Source organism: Sceloporus undulatus, chromosome 2 (assembly GCF_019175285.1).
Source record: "Sceloporus undulatus isolate JIND9_A2432 ecotype Alabama chromosome 2, SceUnd_v1.1, whole genome shotgun sequence".
NCBI classification, from domain to species: domain Eukaryota; kingdom Metazoa; phylum Chordata; class Lepidosauria; order Squamata; family Phrynosomatidae; genus Sceloporus; species Sceloporus undulatus.
In genome coordinates, this window is record NC_056523.1 from 175,521,861 (window position 1) to 175,537,765 (window position 15,905).

The following is a 15,905-nucleotide window of genomic DNA, read 5'->3' on the forward strand; positions in this document are numbered from 1 at the left end:
GTGAGTGAAAGGACCAAATCTGAGTTTATTTCCTTAGGTGAATTTTTCAAAATGGCAGAATTTTCTTCTGAAGTCAAAATTTAAAACTATGTGCATCATCACTTTCAGGGAAGATTCACCTCCAGTGGCGTATCCACCTCTGCAGGATGGGAGGTAGCGGCATTCAAAAGGGCATACTTGACGTTCTCCTTTCCTGGAGATCTCCACTGCCACAGCAAAGCCTGGAGAGGCATGCTTGTTCCTCTCCTTCACTGCAACATTGGAGGGCTCCTCATGAGGAGCCGTCCACTGCTACGGCAAACCATGGAGAGATGTACTCAGTCCTCTCCTTCACCATTGAGGCAGAGGTTTCCTTTTGAGGAGGCCCCCATCGCCATGGCAAAGCTGGGAGGGATACACTTGGCCCACTCATTCGCTGTGGTGACGGAGGTATCCTTGTGAGAAGGCCTATGTGGCAAAGCAGAGAAGGACACAGCAAAAGGAGAGCCCCACAAGTTGTCGCCTCACTTCTGGTGTCACCCAGTATGGGCTGCACTCTAGTGACCTCACTCTTCACTCTCACTCTTGATCTCTTTCTCTCTTCTCCTGTCCCCTCACACTCACCGACCATGTGTTTCCCCAACATGCTCTCACATGTTTATCCCAGGTCCTCTGGATTCGCCACTGTCAGACTCCGAGGATGAATGCCCTGAGGACATGCGCCTCCCTGCCCAGCTCGGTTCCTACAGTCTGTGTGACAACCGGGCTGCTACCACCATACCACCTTGTGCCCGTGGACCTACTCACACTGTGGTGATCAGTCAGCCAGCACCAATTGCCAGCCAGATCAAACAGCCATCAGAAGATTCCAGTTCTGACTCGGTGAGATCCCAAGGGGCAAAGAAGTGAGGCACTCCTCTTAGGATAGAATTTATGGGACTGGCCCAGCTTTGTGAACCAAAGAATTGCTTTGCTGGTCAAGACTGTCTGTGCTAACCCTCTCTGTCCAGCAGTAGCTAGCAGGATGCCCCAGGTGTATCTCTCAAGCAAGGCATGGTGAACAATTGAGCAATTATAGATATATTAAGGCAACTGGATCTTTCATCTGCCTATACCAGGTGGCTTTAAAAAGCATTCTGAAGTCCACATAACCATGTTGCAGCAGTAATATCTATTAGCTCATGGATGGAGCAGATCTGTGGCCTTCTGAAACTTGTTAGACTACAGTTCCCATCAGCCCCATCCAGCATGGCTAGGGATGGAGGGAGTTCTAGTCCAACAACATTTGGAGGGATGCGTGTTCCCTGCCCCTACAGCTGAGTATACGTTGCTTGAGGAAGAATTGGTTTTGGCCTGCCCAAGGATGTATCCACACTTCAGAAAGCAGTTTGATCCCACTTTAACTGTCATGGCTCCATCCTGTGGAATCCTGAGATTTGTAGCTTAATGAAGTATTTAGCTTGGTCATCAAAGAGCTATGGTGCCTCACCAAACTACAAATCCTAGAATTCTGTAGGATAGTCATGACAGTTAAAGTGGTATCAAATTGCTTTATTTCTGCAGTGTGGGTACACCCTTAGAGAGTTTCACTGGATGAAGCCTTGCATGTTATTACTCTTTTCCCATACACCTGAGGTTATGCTACTGCTACCTTTTGTACCTAATGATCTTAAGAACAGAAGAAGTAGCCCTATACCAGCTCAGAGCATTTGTCCATCCTAAGGTTCTAACCCTGTGTTACCAGAGAGGACATCTTGGTGGTCCAAGTGATTCCTCTCTGCAGAGTGGGAAGATCCGTGGGCAGAAAGAGAAATCTGCACTTACAATACCTCTTTCAGGTGTGGAAACCTCTATTCCAATTATCATCAGTGTCATAATTGCCACAGCTTAAGAAGCTAGGTTTTTCTGAGAAGCATAAACAAGTCCACAATTCAGATTTGCTTCCCTTGTCCCCTGCTGTATTGCTCTGCATGTTTCTGAACTGGAGAATTTGTCAGTGCCCCTGGCAAAAAGGGAAAATTTATTCCAAGAGAAAAATTGGGAAAGGCCTTGGATCCAATGAATCATAGCCCTCCTTGTTCCCATGGTACACCCTGAGATAAGGTGAATGGAGAAAATAAGCTATCCCTTCCCCCCCACTCTAGCTAATTCCTATGCACCTTCCGTCCTGCCTATATAATCCCATCTGAGTTTGGGATTTGGTGCTTTGTCCATCATGGATTCCCCCTTGTCCCACCTCTTGGAATTGTTCTTCCTGCACCCCTATATCCCAGTGTTTACTGTGTCTGGCTATAGTTCTCAAGGGCCTCAGGCAAAGGCAATTCCTATCTCCTCAGGACTGAGCCTAAGGTCTTTGGTGTGCCAAGGGATATTCAGAGAGGAAGAACCCCTAGATTGGGACTCCACCAAGGTGCACTTGTCTGTTTGCCCTCATCCATCCATTCATCCATCTATCACTTTATTTATATCTACGTTTCTCTCAGACTGGAAGTCCAGGCAGCTTATAAAAAATTACAATAAAAACATGTGAACTTAAAAACATACAAAGGCATGAGACAGGGATGATGAACCAGGGATGTGGAGCTCAGTCAGAGGTAGAATGACAAGTCAAGCCTGCATAGACTGCTTCTTTCTTTTTGTATTTAGGAGGCAGAGGATGAGAAGGCTGTGCTGATGGCAGCCGCACAGAGTGGTGGCGAAGAAACTAATCTGCTCCTTCCAGAACTGGGCAGTGGCTTCTATGAGGTAGCCAGGTAAGATAAGGATGGGATGTGTCAGGTCCTATTATGAGTTATTTCACCCTGGAAGGCATGTATCGCCCATAACCTGTGCAGGTCATCTCATATGTTGGGGAACTGCTACTGCCAAATTATGCCTCATCATTGGCTAGATAGGGTAGAAATTGCAAATGTACAGTATCTGAATATTTCCCAGCCTTGCTTGATGGGCTCTTTAATAGTCAAGACTTTGTGGCATGCATAACCATTCACAAGATTTGGAGACAGGCTTTTCTAAAATCCCTGGAGGCTGGTTTTCAAATGATTTCCCTCAGAATCTCTCTTGCATCTCATCTCAGCAAATAGTCATTCTGAGTGTACCATGCATTAACTAAGGCATTGTAGTTTATTGTGGCACCAGAGCTCTCTGGCAAAGAAGGCTAAATGTCTCCCAAACTACAGTTCCCAGAATTCCCTACTATTGAGCCAGGGCAGTTAAAATGGTCTCAAACTGGATTATTTCTGCATTGTGTTTTGAACCTAGGTTTTCTGTCAAGGAAGACTTCTCTGGCCTCGACACCTGGGTTTGGCCAAATCTGGCCTTGCACATATTGTAGGACTGTGACTCCCACCAGTCCTAGCCAGTGTAGCCACATTGCTCAACTCTGGCCCAGACCCTCTTGCCTACTGTGGGACTGTATGTGACTTTGGGTCTTACTTAGCACAAGTGAAAAGGAGCAGCAAACTGTGCCCCCTGCTTTTTCAGTCATGACCTTCAAACGTTTACTTTGTCATGCACTGCATTCTTTGCGCCCTCTTGAGTATCACGCTCCCAGGACTGTTGTGCCTTGTTTGCACAAATCTCAGTCTAGACTCTATCCAGATCAGAGATCACAACTGCTCTCTTTCAAGCCCAAGGCTTGGGATCTGAGTAGCCTATTTTACAGATTGAGTCTTATCCGGAATTCTGAAATCCAAAATATTCTAGAATCCAAAAGTTTCCACATGGGTGGCTGAGATACTGACACCTTTGCTTTCTGGTGGTTCAGTGTTTCATGCACAAAATTATATATAATATATAACATTAAAGCTATATGTATACGGTGTGTATGAAACATAAATGAATTTCATGTTTTCATTTGGATTCCATCTCCAATATACCTTTTTATGTATAATTAAATATTTCGAAATCTGAAAACCTCGAAATCCAAAACACTTCTTGTACCAAGCATTTCAAATAAGGGAGACTCAACTTGGTACACTGTCCGTCCCTCCCTCCCTCTTTCTTTCTCTGCAGTGGGCTGACCGGGCGTCAGATGTCAGAACCAGGAGCCTGTGGGATAGGTGCATCTCCCTTGGACCTGCCTTCACCAGGCTTTTGGAAGGAATGCCCCATCTGCCACGAGCGTTTTCCCCCTGAGAGTGACAAGGAGACAATGGCTACACATATGGATGGGCACTTCTTTTTCAGCACCCATGACCCTTTCACTTTTGAGTGAGCCTCTCCCTCCCATTCAGTTTCACCACCACCACCCCTTCCACAGTGTCCCCTCAGTTCCCCCTCTTCTCCTTTAGTGGGATCCAGGCTGGGTACCTTCCTTCCCTCCTTTTCTCCCTTCCATAGAGAGTTAGCTAAGATGAATGCACTCCTTTGCAGAGTAGCTTCACCTAGTAGGTGGCAATAAAGGGGTTGCTGTCTTCCCAAGACCTCTCTCCAAGGCAGGGTAGTCAGAGCTAATTTGCACTGAGAGGGGAAAAAGATATTTTACTAGCATATATACAGCCTCACTCATTATCACACATGCACACCCTGGATATAAATATGTCTTCATACATGCACACACATTAAGCAGAGTTGGACAGCCTGTGGTCCTATCTTTTGATTCCATTGGCTCATGCTAATAAGGGCTGGAGACCATTAATACTTGGTAGGTTCACAATTTCCTCACCTCACCTTAATCCCAAACCAAGTATTAGTTGACAAGAGTTCTGAATGACTTCAGGGCTCTTGTAGGGAGAAAACCTATTCACACATGACTGGATACTTTGTGAGGTCAAATGGCAGGGGGGAAAGAGTCAGCAATTTTGACTGCATGTGATTCTCTTCTTGCTAAGTGAAAGGTTTGCAATCATGTGAGCCCAGAAGGTATGGAAACTGGTTACCTTTGGTAGGTGTTTCTCACAGGTGAGAGGAGAAATGCCATAGCCTCAGTAGAGGTGCTTCAGTGAAATACCCTGTGATTCCTTGTTGTGTAGGTCTACCTTGGTTTTGGTTTTGGTTTGTTTTATCACAGGATAATAGCTTATATCGATAAATGTGCCCTCACCTTTCTGGACAACATATGTATGACAAGCCCATTCATAGAAGCATGATTGTCTTTGTGACTTGTAGCACTTTTAAGCATGAGCTTTTGGGGATTCCAATCCACTTCTTTAGATTAACAGAGTATAATCTTAAAGGTTCAGGGATATATAGGTGCTGTTGTGTGGCTTTATTTCTGATTTATGGCTACCCTACGGCAAACCTATCATGGGGTTTTCTCAGCAAAATTTGTTGAGAGTTGGCTGGTATTGCTTTCCTCTGATGCTGAGGAAACCTGGCGAGTTATCATGTTCAAGTAAGGATTTGAACCCTGGTCCTCTTCAGTCCTACTGCAACACTCAGTTCACTACACCACATTGCCTATCTTCAGGTACATATATATACACAGTATTAATGCTTAAGGTTGCTGTGATACTCTGTGCATTTGAAGAAGTCAATTGCAATCCACAAAAGGTCAATCTTCAATAAGTCTGTTAGTGTTAATGGTGCCTTTAGACTCTCTATTGTTTTGCTGGCAAGGCTAGCACAAACATCCCTCTGAGTATTTTCATCCCAACATATCACACCAACTTTGCCCAAACTAGTGACCATGAGATGAGCTGGACTACAATTCTCATTCTCTGCCACCACATAAACTTGGTTGGCTCCAGCTGTTGGTCCTTGCAATAAACAAAGCAAACCGAGTCATCAATTTTAAAAATCCCAATAATTTTCATAGGAACAGTTTCTCCCCATAGAGATTTCCAGTGTGAAGTCGAATGCTTTCAAAAAACACACAAAAAACTAATTTTCATAGGACTCAATCTTGCTTTCTTTCTTTCTTTCTTTTGCCAGTTGCAAGCAAAAAGTGCAAAGGATTTTCAAAATGACAAGCTCCTTATTAGAAAGAAAAGCTGGGGGATTTGGCTGAGAACAGATTTCTCTTGCCATCTGAGCAGGATTGAAGTGAAGTTGAGCAGATACATAGGGGCTGTTTGCATAAGACCTTCTGATCATCCTGCTTCATGCAGTCTGGGCTTTGTCTCTTTCTTGCTCTTATTTCATTAGCCAGACTAGGAAATTGTGGGTTCTCCTGTTTCAGGCATTACACAGAGACTGAAAACTGGACAGGTGAGTTCAAAATTGTTATATGAACCAGATCTATATATGGAGGTGCAAAGCAACGTTAAGGAACCTGACCACTTTGGAAAAGACAGGCCTTTGCTGCTGTGGGCTGTGTACTGAGGATGGCCTTTTGTAGCAATGAATGCAGGGGCAGCCTAGAGAAGCAAGAACTATTAGGGACTGGGTGAGGATAAAAAGGATTGAAAGCCTTGCCCACATATAGGCACGACTACATCTTTTATTGCAGAATGGGGGCCAACTTAAATCAGGGGTGGGAATTGTGCAGCTCACTTAATGTGCTTAGACTGCAACGTATTTGTATCCTGCCTTCCCCCTAGAATTGGGTTTCAGAGCAGCTCAAAATCTGAAAGAGCAATACAATTAAAAACATACCAAAAATGAACATTAAAATAGCATTAGACTATTTACAGCAGGGCTTCCCAACCTTTTTGACTCACTGAGCCCTTATTTCTGTAGCAGAGCCCCTAAGAGGCCTGTCCTATATCTTGAGAAGTGTATGCAGATCCTAAGGGCTCCTCAGAGCACAGGTTGGGAACCGCTGATTTACAGGGAATTAAAACAATTCACACCTCAAGTTAAAATGCATTTAAAAAGATAAAAAGCAACAGTTAAAACAATATAGCAGCCCCAGGCCATTCTTTAAAAACATGTTTTAAAAGCTTGTCTGAATTTTAAAAAATTAGCCAACAAGGAAAGAGTCATTTTGGCCTACCTGGGAAGGGAGTTCAAGAGTCTAGTGGCTGCTACTGAGAAGGCCCTCTCTCATGTCCCCACCATCCATGCTTGCAATGGTGGTGAGACTACATGAAGATCCTCTCCAGATAATTCCAGATCCTGGGCCAGCTCATACAGGGAGATATGGTTTGCCAGATAACCTGGACCTGAGCCCTATAGAGCATTATACGTCATAACCAGCACTTTGAATTGTGCCCATAAAAATGGCAGCTAGTGGAGCTATTTCAACCAAGATGTTGTATGGTCTCTCTAGCCTGCCCCAGTTGACAGTCTGACTGTAGCTGTTTGGAGCATCTGATGTTTCCAAATACTCTTCATAGTAGAGTGCTTTACAGTAGTCCAAACAGAATTTAAGTAAGGTATGTAGTACTGTGGCTATATGTGTTGTCTCAAGAAAACCAGTACAATTGGCACACATGTTTTAGATGTACAAAAGCACTCCTGGCATCCATATTCAAAGTTGTGTCCAGGAATACCCCCAAACTGCCAATATGTGTCTTTAGGGAGAGAATAACCCCATCTAATACAGGCTGAATCCCTATTCCCTCATCTGTCTTCCAGCTAACCAAGAGCTGCTCTGACTTGTCTGGATTAACTTTCAATTTGTTTGTCCTCACCCAGTCCATTGTTGATGACAAACACTGGTTTAGGACCAGGGCAGTCTCCTTGGATTTGGGTGGAAAGGAGTAATATGTCCCAAAATCCTTCAGCCAGCACAGCCAATGGTTATGCTGGCTAGGGGATCTTTGGAGATTAGTCCAAAAACCTAACTTTTCTAAACTCTGCAATAACATATCACTTGCTAAGGATGTGCAGTTTGAGTCAGTGGGAAAAGGGAAAAAAGATGATCTTTGAGTTCTTTGTTTGCCCTATAGAAATTGCCTCAGTAGCCATTTTTTCTAGTCAAGGAAGTATTTTCCATCTCTCGCCTTACAAAATGCACTGCCTGAAATGGTACAGCCCTGTTTCATAAGCCTCGATTGGGTTTTCTGTTCATCTCCCTTTTAACTCTGAGTGTGTGCTCAGAAAGCAAACATGGATGCAAATGAATGGATTTGGGTATTTATTGTTTTAGCTATAGACCCTTACATCAGCCACACCCCAAAGATTTTATGGCATACATTTGTACATTATATAGCAGGATATTGTCGTTCTTTTTAATAACAACTAAAACAACAAGGCTATCAGACAAGTAAATTAAAATAAAGCAGAGAAAAGATTCCAATAAAATCTCTTTCTGCCTGCCTCAATACTATCAGGGAACAAAACTGTATACATTTGCAGATCTTGGCACCCGCCCCCTTTAAATATGATCAATATCTTTCCTAAATGTAGCTGTTACCTTTGCATAAATAGGAAAAAAACTAACATTTTTCATTGCATAATAATTCACATTCCCAAATACCCAGTGATGATATTTGAAAATTTGAAAAAATCAAGAGCCCTAGAGTTCTGGGGGAAATGGATTAAGTCATTTTGTAACAAGGAACAAAAAGACATTCATAAGGGAAATTTTTAGACAGGTGATGAAGCTAATGAGCTCTTGACCAAAGTGGTATTCTGTCCCCCTCCTTTTGAGATCAAATTAGGTAAATCCGGTAAATTAGCATAAGCAATGAAAGAATTGTTCTAAAATAAGAACTTAAAGACATCAGAAGAAATAGCCAGCCTGGGTTAATTGCAAGGAAGAGAGTTCTGTGGCACATTAACAACTGATTTATCATAGAATGTCATCAAAAGGGCTGGAAACATGGGTGGCACCTTAGACTTGTATTTATGTCTTCAAGGCATCTGCCAACTTATGGCAAGCCCATGAATTTCATAGGTTTTCTTAGACAAGGAATGCACACATGTGGTTTTGTTATCTCCTTCCTCTGAAATATGCTTTATTATTATGTTTTTAAAAAGTTAAAGTTTACAGGGTGTGGAATTTTGAGCTGGGAGCCATGCATGTGCAGAATCCACAGACGCATGTACTGTATATGTGTGTGATAGAGAGAAAGAGAGACAGAGATCTTAATGAGAAATAACACCAATTCCCAAGAGACAGGAATGTGTGGTCCTCCAGAAATTGTTGGACTCACAACTCCAACAAGGTTAATGCAGAATGATGGAAGCTATAGAATGAGAATATCTGTAGGACCACAGGTTCCAAACTCCTGTAATGTAATATCTTTTGGAAAGGATGAGAAGGGCCCAGAGATGGAACTCAAATAGGTAGGGCATAGACAGAAGCACTGGGCAAGTTGAACTTTTTTTTCCATTACTGTTGGGAAGCGATTCTGCATTTCTAAGGATGCATCATTCTGAGATGCTGTATTTTTGATATTCAGAGTATCCAAGGGCACTCTGCTGTGTTGATTTGCACAGAGTGGTTCGAGTTCTAATACAGGAGAATGGTGTGTGTGTGTGTGTGTGTGTGTGTGTGTGTGTGTGTTCACGTGGGCATATTTGTTTGCTAGCTAGTCTGCAGAAGCTTGATAATGCAGGACATGTGGGATCTTCTATCTAGTGTTAACCCACCAAATATCCACTTTTATTCTCAACAATGGCTAGCAAAGTGTATCAATTTCAGGACAGATGCCAGGTTACATTAGTCCTACAAGACAGTATGTGTGTGTCTTATAGTGCTATACTGGCATCTGATTAAGTAAATGGAGTCTACAAAACATGATGCTACAAACTTCTTTCTCCCAGTTAGTCATAGACATGCTACAATATCCCTTGGTTTACCTCCAATGCTGTCAGGGTTAAGTGTGCTATTGGTGCATTTCTGGTTGTTATTTTTTTTCATTGTTCCTTTGGATTGATGAAACAGGAGCTTAAGAGCTGCTGACACAAACCTCAGGGTCTGTTTGCACATTGCACTGACGGTCAACACTTGATAGAGAAGAGTAACCCTACCCATTACCCTGTTGCTCCCAGCCTGGCTCCCACTCTTGGGCAGTTGTCCGGCAGTCAATCTACATGTGCAACTTAATGTCATCTTTGTGCAGGTGCCCTTTACCATTCCAAACTGAGAAGAGAGATTTCATGTCTGAACACTTCCAGAAACCCTGCACATATACAGAGAAAGTAACATGACAGGTGAAAGCGTTTTCTGCTAGCCCTCTCTCTGATGCACTAATTTCTCTGCTTAGGGAGTTGAGGGACGCATTTGAGCCTTTTACATACTGCCTTCAGTTTGGAATGGTACATTCCTGTAGACCTGCTTTTGCTGCCCAGGTAGATAGGTTGTAAAATTTGTAAGAAGCCAGAGCCATATTCAGGTATTCTCAATCTGGATACTGTGAACATAAGACATGGGGAAGCACATTCATTTCCTGACCCTCTGCTGCTATATGAAAAATTATTTTTTTAAAAAAATGAGAAGATAGCATTCTCTGTCCATAGAGGCTCTCCCCATGATCTGGAACATGGAAGAGGTGTTTACACATTTGCGCAGAGTATGTCACATTGTATGTACATGCTTTCAGATGTTCATCTCTTAAATATGCAAGCATACAGACAAACCATCTGTATAAACACTGAACCTGTGTTGAAAACAATGTGTGAACACCCTTTGATTTGCATGGATAGCCTCAGCAAGTAGAGGGATCACTCCTTTTCATGCAGTCACCCTCTGATGCATAGAGTGCAAGGGGGGAGTGGGGCTAGTGCATTCCCCCTTCATGTGATTACAGTACTCAAATTAGGAACAGTTGAATAGGGCTAAATGTCTATGGGATGATTCCTCAGGCAGCGATTGAGGATAACAAAATGTAGACATTTAAATGGTTTGGTGACAACTGCGAAGACAGAGGGGACCCTCCTTGAGCAGCCAATAGTTCCTTAAGTAGACTTGGTTTTTCTCCCGATCTTGTTTTTTGTTGTTGTTGTTGTTGTTGCTGTTTATTTTTAATAGCCCTTTCTCAGTGCTGTCATGCATCAGTTGCCACCTCTTTTGTTTGCTGCCTGCTGCTATTGCATGCATCTCCTTTTTACAGCACTGTACCTCACACTGGGCTCCCATTGTGTTTGGTTTATTATCTTACATCCATTTTGTTCCCTACCCCACACCTTGGCTTCCCTGGTTACTGAGCCTCCTGCTTGCTTTTTACTAATTATTTTGGTCGCAAATTCTTTTTTATTCTGCCTCCTGGCATTTCTGCCAGGCCCTAAGAGAAGAGTGCAAGGCTGTAAGTTCCACTATAACAAGAGAGGAGAAGAAGAGGAGAGAGAGAGAGATTGCGATGACTCCTTTGTGATTGTGCCTTTTTGGAGAGGCTCTGCTCACTTGCGCAAGGGAAACCTTTTCATCCTACTGCATTTGTGAGTTCTCCTTCTCTGTTTCTAGACCGCCTTTCCTTTGAAAGCTTGCATAATGTATTTTATGCTTTGGAGTTGGCCCAAAAAGGTATCGCTGCTTGTGAGTTTTGAATTTTGTTGTACTTCACAGCACGGCCAATAACGGCTATCCCTGAACAATTTTCCACTTCAGTGTTTCTTTTTTTTTACTTTAATACAATAGTAAGTGGCTCAAAAGCTCAAAGCAATAAACCTCTTTCCCTCCCCCCACCCAATTTTGACATGCCCCCAAGTCTATGTACAGGATGTACATATATATATATTTATATTTATATTTATATGACATGTTGCAGCAATTCTAATAAAATGCAATCTTTCTGCAACAGTCTGCCTATCTTGTCTGTTGAATAGTGTGGTTGTGCCTAGGTGTGTGTGTGATAGCATAAGGCTCTCCTTTGTTCCACACTGTCTGCCAGTTCACCTGCTGCTCATGGAGATGACATCAATCACACATGCCACTAGATCACAGGCTTTGATGAGCAGGGGAAACAAACAAGCCACAGCAGAGGCAAATGAGTTGCCCCTTCTGAACTGCTGGAGAACAAGATGGCTCTTCCAACCAGAAAGTCATGTCCAAATAGATAGGAAAGCACAAAATCGACATCTCTGAGACCCTGTGGAAGAAAATTATATCTGATCAGGATATTCTCAGGATACAAGTATACACACGACTTCAGTTGCCTCCAATAGGCCTTCAGAGCCACCATCACTTTGGTAAAAACTTTTAGGATTACAGATCTGTAATCCTTGTACTGAAAATATTGGCTCTTGAACCATTTCACTGCAGGAACTTGGAGTGAAATTGATGTACTAGAATATCCAAGTACGCATCAGTCAAATTGATGGATGCAACAAAATCATGGATGAAGTAGGAACCTTTTGTTCTTTCTGAAGAGGGCATTGCACCAATGCCTTTAGTGTTGACCAGATACTCAGTGGCCTCTAGTATCAGTCAATGCTTTTTCAGCAGTGTGGAAAATTAGCCTCATGACTGGTACAGGCACTGCCTCCACTCTAGAGCTAAATTGAATTATATCTAGACTAGTGTAACCAGGACAGGAGCTATGCCTATGTCAGCTCACTCTAGATGGAATTACATATTAGCTCGAATTACTGGCTGGGATTATGCAGCCCAGGAATCATCCCTATGTATACCAAGGTTGGAGGCAGAAAGGACCGCAAAGGTTTTATTTTAAAGGGCAAAATCAACACATACTCTTAACAATCACTCACACAAGCACTGAGAAATAAAGGTGTTAGGTTGGAACAGAGTAAGGCCTTATAATTGAGATATGACACCTATTTGGATGCTGCTCCTCTTGATGACATTCCAGGATGGGACAAAGGGAACTCAGTCACTCCCAAGGCCACTGGAGTTTGGCAAGCAAACAAGGGTCTAACAAAATAAAAACTGGCAGCACCTCTGCTTGCAAACCAAGCAAATCCAAAGGAAAAGTTCCTGAATTTATAGGAAATTTGTGCCCTGGGGCAAAATCCAGGGAGTTGTTGTGTCCAAATAGTCTAAGCGACACTTTGAAGTTGGTTCTCCCAAAGTGTAACATGGGGGTGTGAATGGGGGTATTCATACAGCAGGAGGCTTAACTGTCAGGTAGATGGAGTTGTTTACTCTGACTGGAGCCATCCTATTGTCTCATGGCTAGGCTCTTTCTCACCAACTGCAACATGTCTGGAAAATAAATCTTCTTCACAACTCCTAAGTTAGCCGACATGACCTGCTTGCTTTCTCATAATGACACCCACATCAGGATCATATGGTAACTCTGATATCAAAGAGGAGGGGTTGTTTTAGGTATGTTTAGGGCTAACACTAGCATCTGCTAAATTGGAGTTACTTTTAATAACTTGTTAATGCCTTGTTAGAATTTCATATTTCCTTGTGGAACCTTCTTGTATAAGGCCTTTGGCCCATACATATGCTGCACTGGGAGGGGGGATAGACATAGCTCAGGCCTCCCTGGTTTCCAAGGATGACGCTTCATAAGCCCTTTTAAGAGCTACAGCTGCATTCTTCTTCTCAGGGTTCTTTAACATATCTTCACTATCTTTTGCATAAATGGAGACTGATACTGGTGCCTCTACTAATGGGATGTGTCAGTTTTCCATGACCTATTTCAATAAACTGCAGGACTGTTTGACATACATGGGATTTGGGCAAGCTATGGCAGGTCTGGCCCATTCCTCCCTTACCACTTTTCATAAAATCTGCAATATATGGTATATCCAAAGGGAAAGGTCCTGGTTTAGAGAATGAGCCACCCTTATCTTGTGGCAAATTTGGATCATTTGTTTATACTGATGGATGGGGGAATTCCAAGAGTATAACGGCCTTGCATAACAGACACCAAAAGCCCTTACTATGAAAAGGTCTGGATGAGGATGGTGCACTTGAGGTAGTCTCCTCCTCCTCAGACAATTCACCTTCATATTCTGACATTGAAGGGGATCTTGAAGCTCCTTCCTATTGCTAATCTGAGGAATGTACATTAGACATAGCCTTTTTCTTTAATTTTTTAAAAAATCCTTTGGGCCTTGAAAGCCATCCTCTACAGTTTTCTTCCCTTTATCCCTATGGTCTTTGGACAAAATGGCCACTGCAGCTGCTACGTTACACTTTGTTCTCCTTCCAAAATGAAGTAGCTACAATTTCCTTAGCAATTATTGCCTTCAGCCAATTGCAAAAAATATTGTGCAGTTGTTGCCCCACTACCACTGGGTGAGGAGAAGGGTGCAAAACTATCCTTCACTTTTCTCCTCCCAAGACCTGATCCAGGCCTGGCACTTTTAGCATCCCGATCAATGAGAGAGGGATTTCCGTCCTCAGACCTCACCCTCTTTGCCTTCCTCTTAGCCACTTTGGGACCCAATCTTGGGAGAAAAGCAGGATAAAAATAAATATAATTGTCATCGTCATTGTCATCTTAGCGTTCCACAACTTGGATCTTGGATTCCCCAAGTCAAGTTGACATAATAGGTGTCACAGAGTCCCCTGATATCCCAGGGGGTTTCATGGCCGACTGGGAATCTCAGAACCGATTTCTGGTGAACTTGCCTCAGAAATTGCCTCAGCCATTGCAGTTTGTAGCTACCAGTCACCATCTAACTGTCTAGTCTCTTAAAAAGAGCGACACACATAGGGAGAAAAAGAAGAAAAGTTGAAGACAAAAAGCCAGAGAAACAGGGGAAAGGAAATTGAAGTTGAAGTAAATAGAGTGAGGAGAGTGGCTCTAGGAACAAAGCAGAAGCAGTAACTTGACTGAGGATTTGTGAAGGTTGCTCCCCTCACTGATGATTCCCTCAAAGTCTATTTCCTGCTTACCTGAGCAATGAGGAGGAACAACCCATGATAAGATGTTTCCTCCTCCGCTACTGGAAAAGTGTGTTTCACTTTGGCTGGAGAGGGTCTTTTGCCAAATCCCTTGACGGGGATGTGAAACTAAGGAACTGCCTTAATGCACCCAAGACTGCCTGAAGCAAAGTCCAAGAGGATATCCTCTTTCCCCATTCCATGTACAGAAACTGATGAAATGACACTCAAATCTGACTTCAACAGAGATTTTGTTTGTTTGTTGTTGTGTGCCTTCAAGTCATTTCCAACTAACCTGGCGTTTTCTTGACAAGATTTGTTCAGAGGTTTGCTTTTGCCTTCTCCTGAGGCTGAGAGCATGTGACTTGCCCAAGGTCAGCCAGTGGGTTTCAGGCTGAGCTGAAAATCGAACCCTGGTCTCCAGAGTCCTAATCCAACACTCAGACCACTGTAATAAACAAACAAACAAACAAAACTTTCATTTATACCCCACTTTTCTGTCATAAAACAATCAAAGTGGCTAAGAATCAAAATATTCTCACACAAAATTACATCAGTATTACAGCATCCACAGATAATGTATTATTTGTAATCAATTCCTTTTCCCACTAACAACAGCATAGCCACTTCACATTCGTAAATAACAGTTGTAGCCAAGGAAGTAACAAGAGATAACCTAACTCCTTGGGGAATAGATATGACAGTGCCCCTCTATAGTAGCAGATTTATGTACAAGTTAAGTGCATCCACAGTTTAGAACCACAAACTATGAGTGACATCTAAATACAAAAATATTATTAAATTTCTATGACAGTCATATATATTTTGGTCTCTTTCTTAGGCTTGACATAACTTAGGTCCTCAGTTTTAATCTGACCCTGTTTTAATAGTTATAGGGATGTGGCCTCATTAAGTCAAGGGAAAACAATTCCCAGGGCTTGGGCTATTCTACTTTGCTAGGGAACATGGAGGCCTGTGCTCACTCCACATCTACCAGACCTTTCCTACTCTCCAACTTTTTACAAATGAAAACTGGGACAAGTGTGGCCAAATGACACCAGAGTGTGGTCGAGAGGGCAAAGATTATTAAGGAATGAATGATACAAACTAAGGTGCGGTCCAGACCAGCGCTTTGCGTCAGCCTGGCTATGTACTAGGGTAGTGCAGAAGCCTGTTCAAATGTTTTTTTGTATCTGGGCTCTAAATTTTTTATAAAATGGTTAAATTACATGTTAGTAATTTACCACCCTTCTGCCAGGAAGTTCAGTGTTTGTTGTATACTCTGCCTGTCTCTCAAACACCCCAACAATCTGGTGAGGCAGGTCAGGCTGAAAAACTAAGTTCTAAGGTCATC

At 42.8% G+C, this 15,905-nt stretch overlaps 1 protein-coding gene across 4 annotated transcripts in view; it reads left to right on the forward strand.

The window, feature by feature from the left end:
- The window catches only part of CALCOCO1 (calcium binding and coiled-coil domain 1), a 338,287-nt gene extending 326,736 nt beyond the window's left edge, over positions 1-11,551 (forward strand). For all 4 annotated transcript variants that reach the window (XM_042454706.1, XM_042454705.1, XM_042454704.1 and 1 more), the window contains exons 13-15: positions 647-861; positions 2,626-2,732; positions 3,994-11,551. In XM_042454706.1, the coding sequence (XP_042310640.1) occupies positions 647-861; positions 2,626-2,732; positions 3,994-4,195 (524 nt within the window). In that variant the 3' untranslated portion in view covers positions 4,196-11,551. The remainder of the gene's footprint in view (positions 1-646; positions 862-2,625; positions 2,733-3,993) is intronic.
- The last annotated feature ends 4,354 nt before the right edge of the window (positions 11,552-15,905 follow it).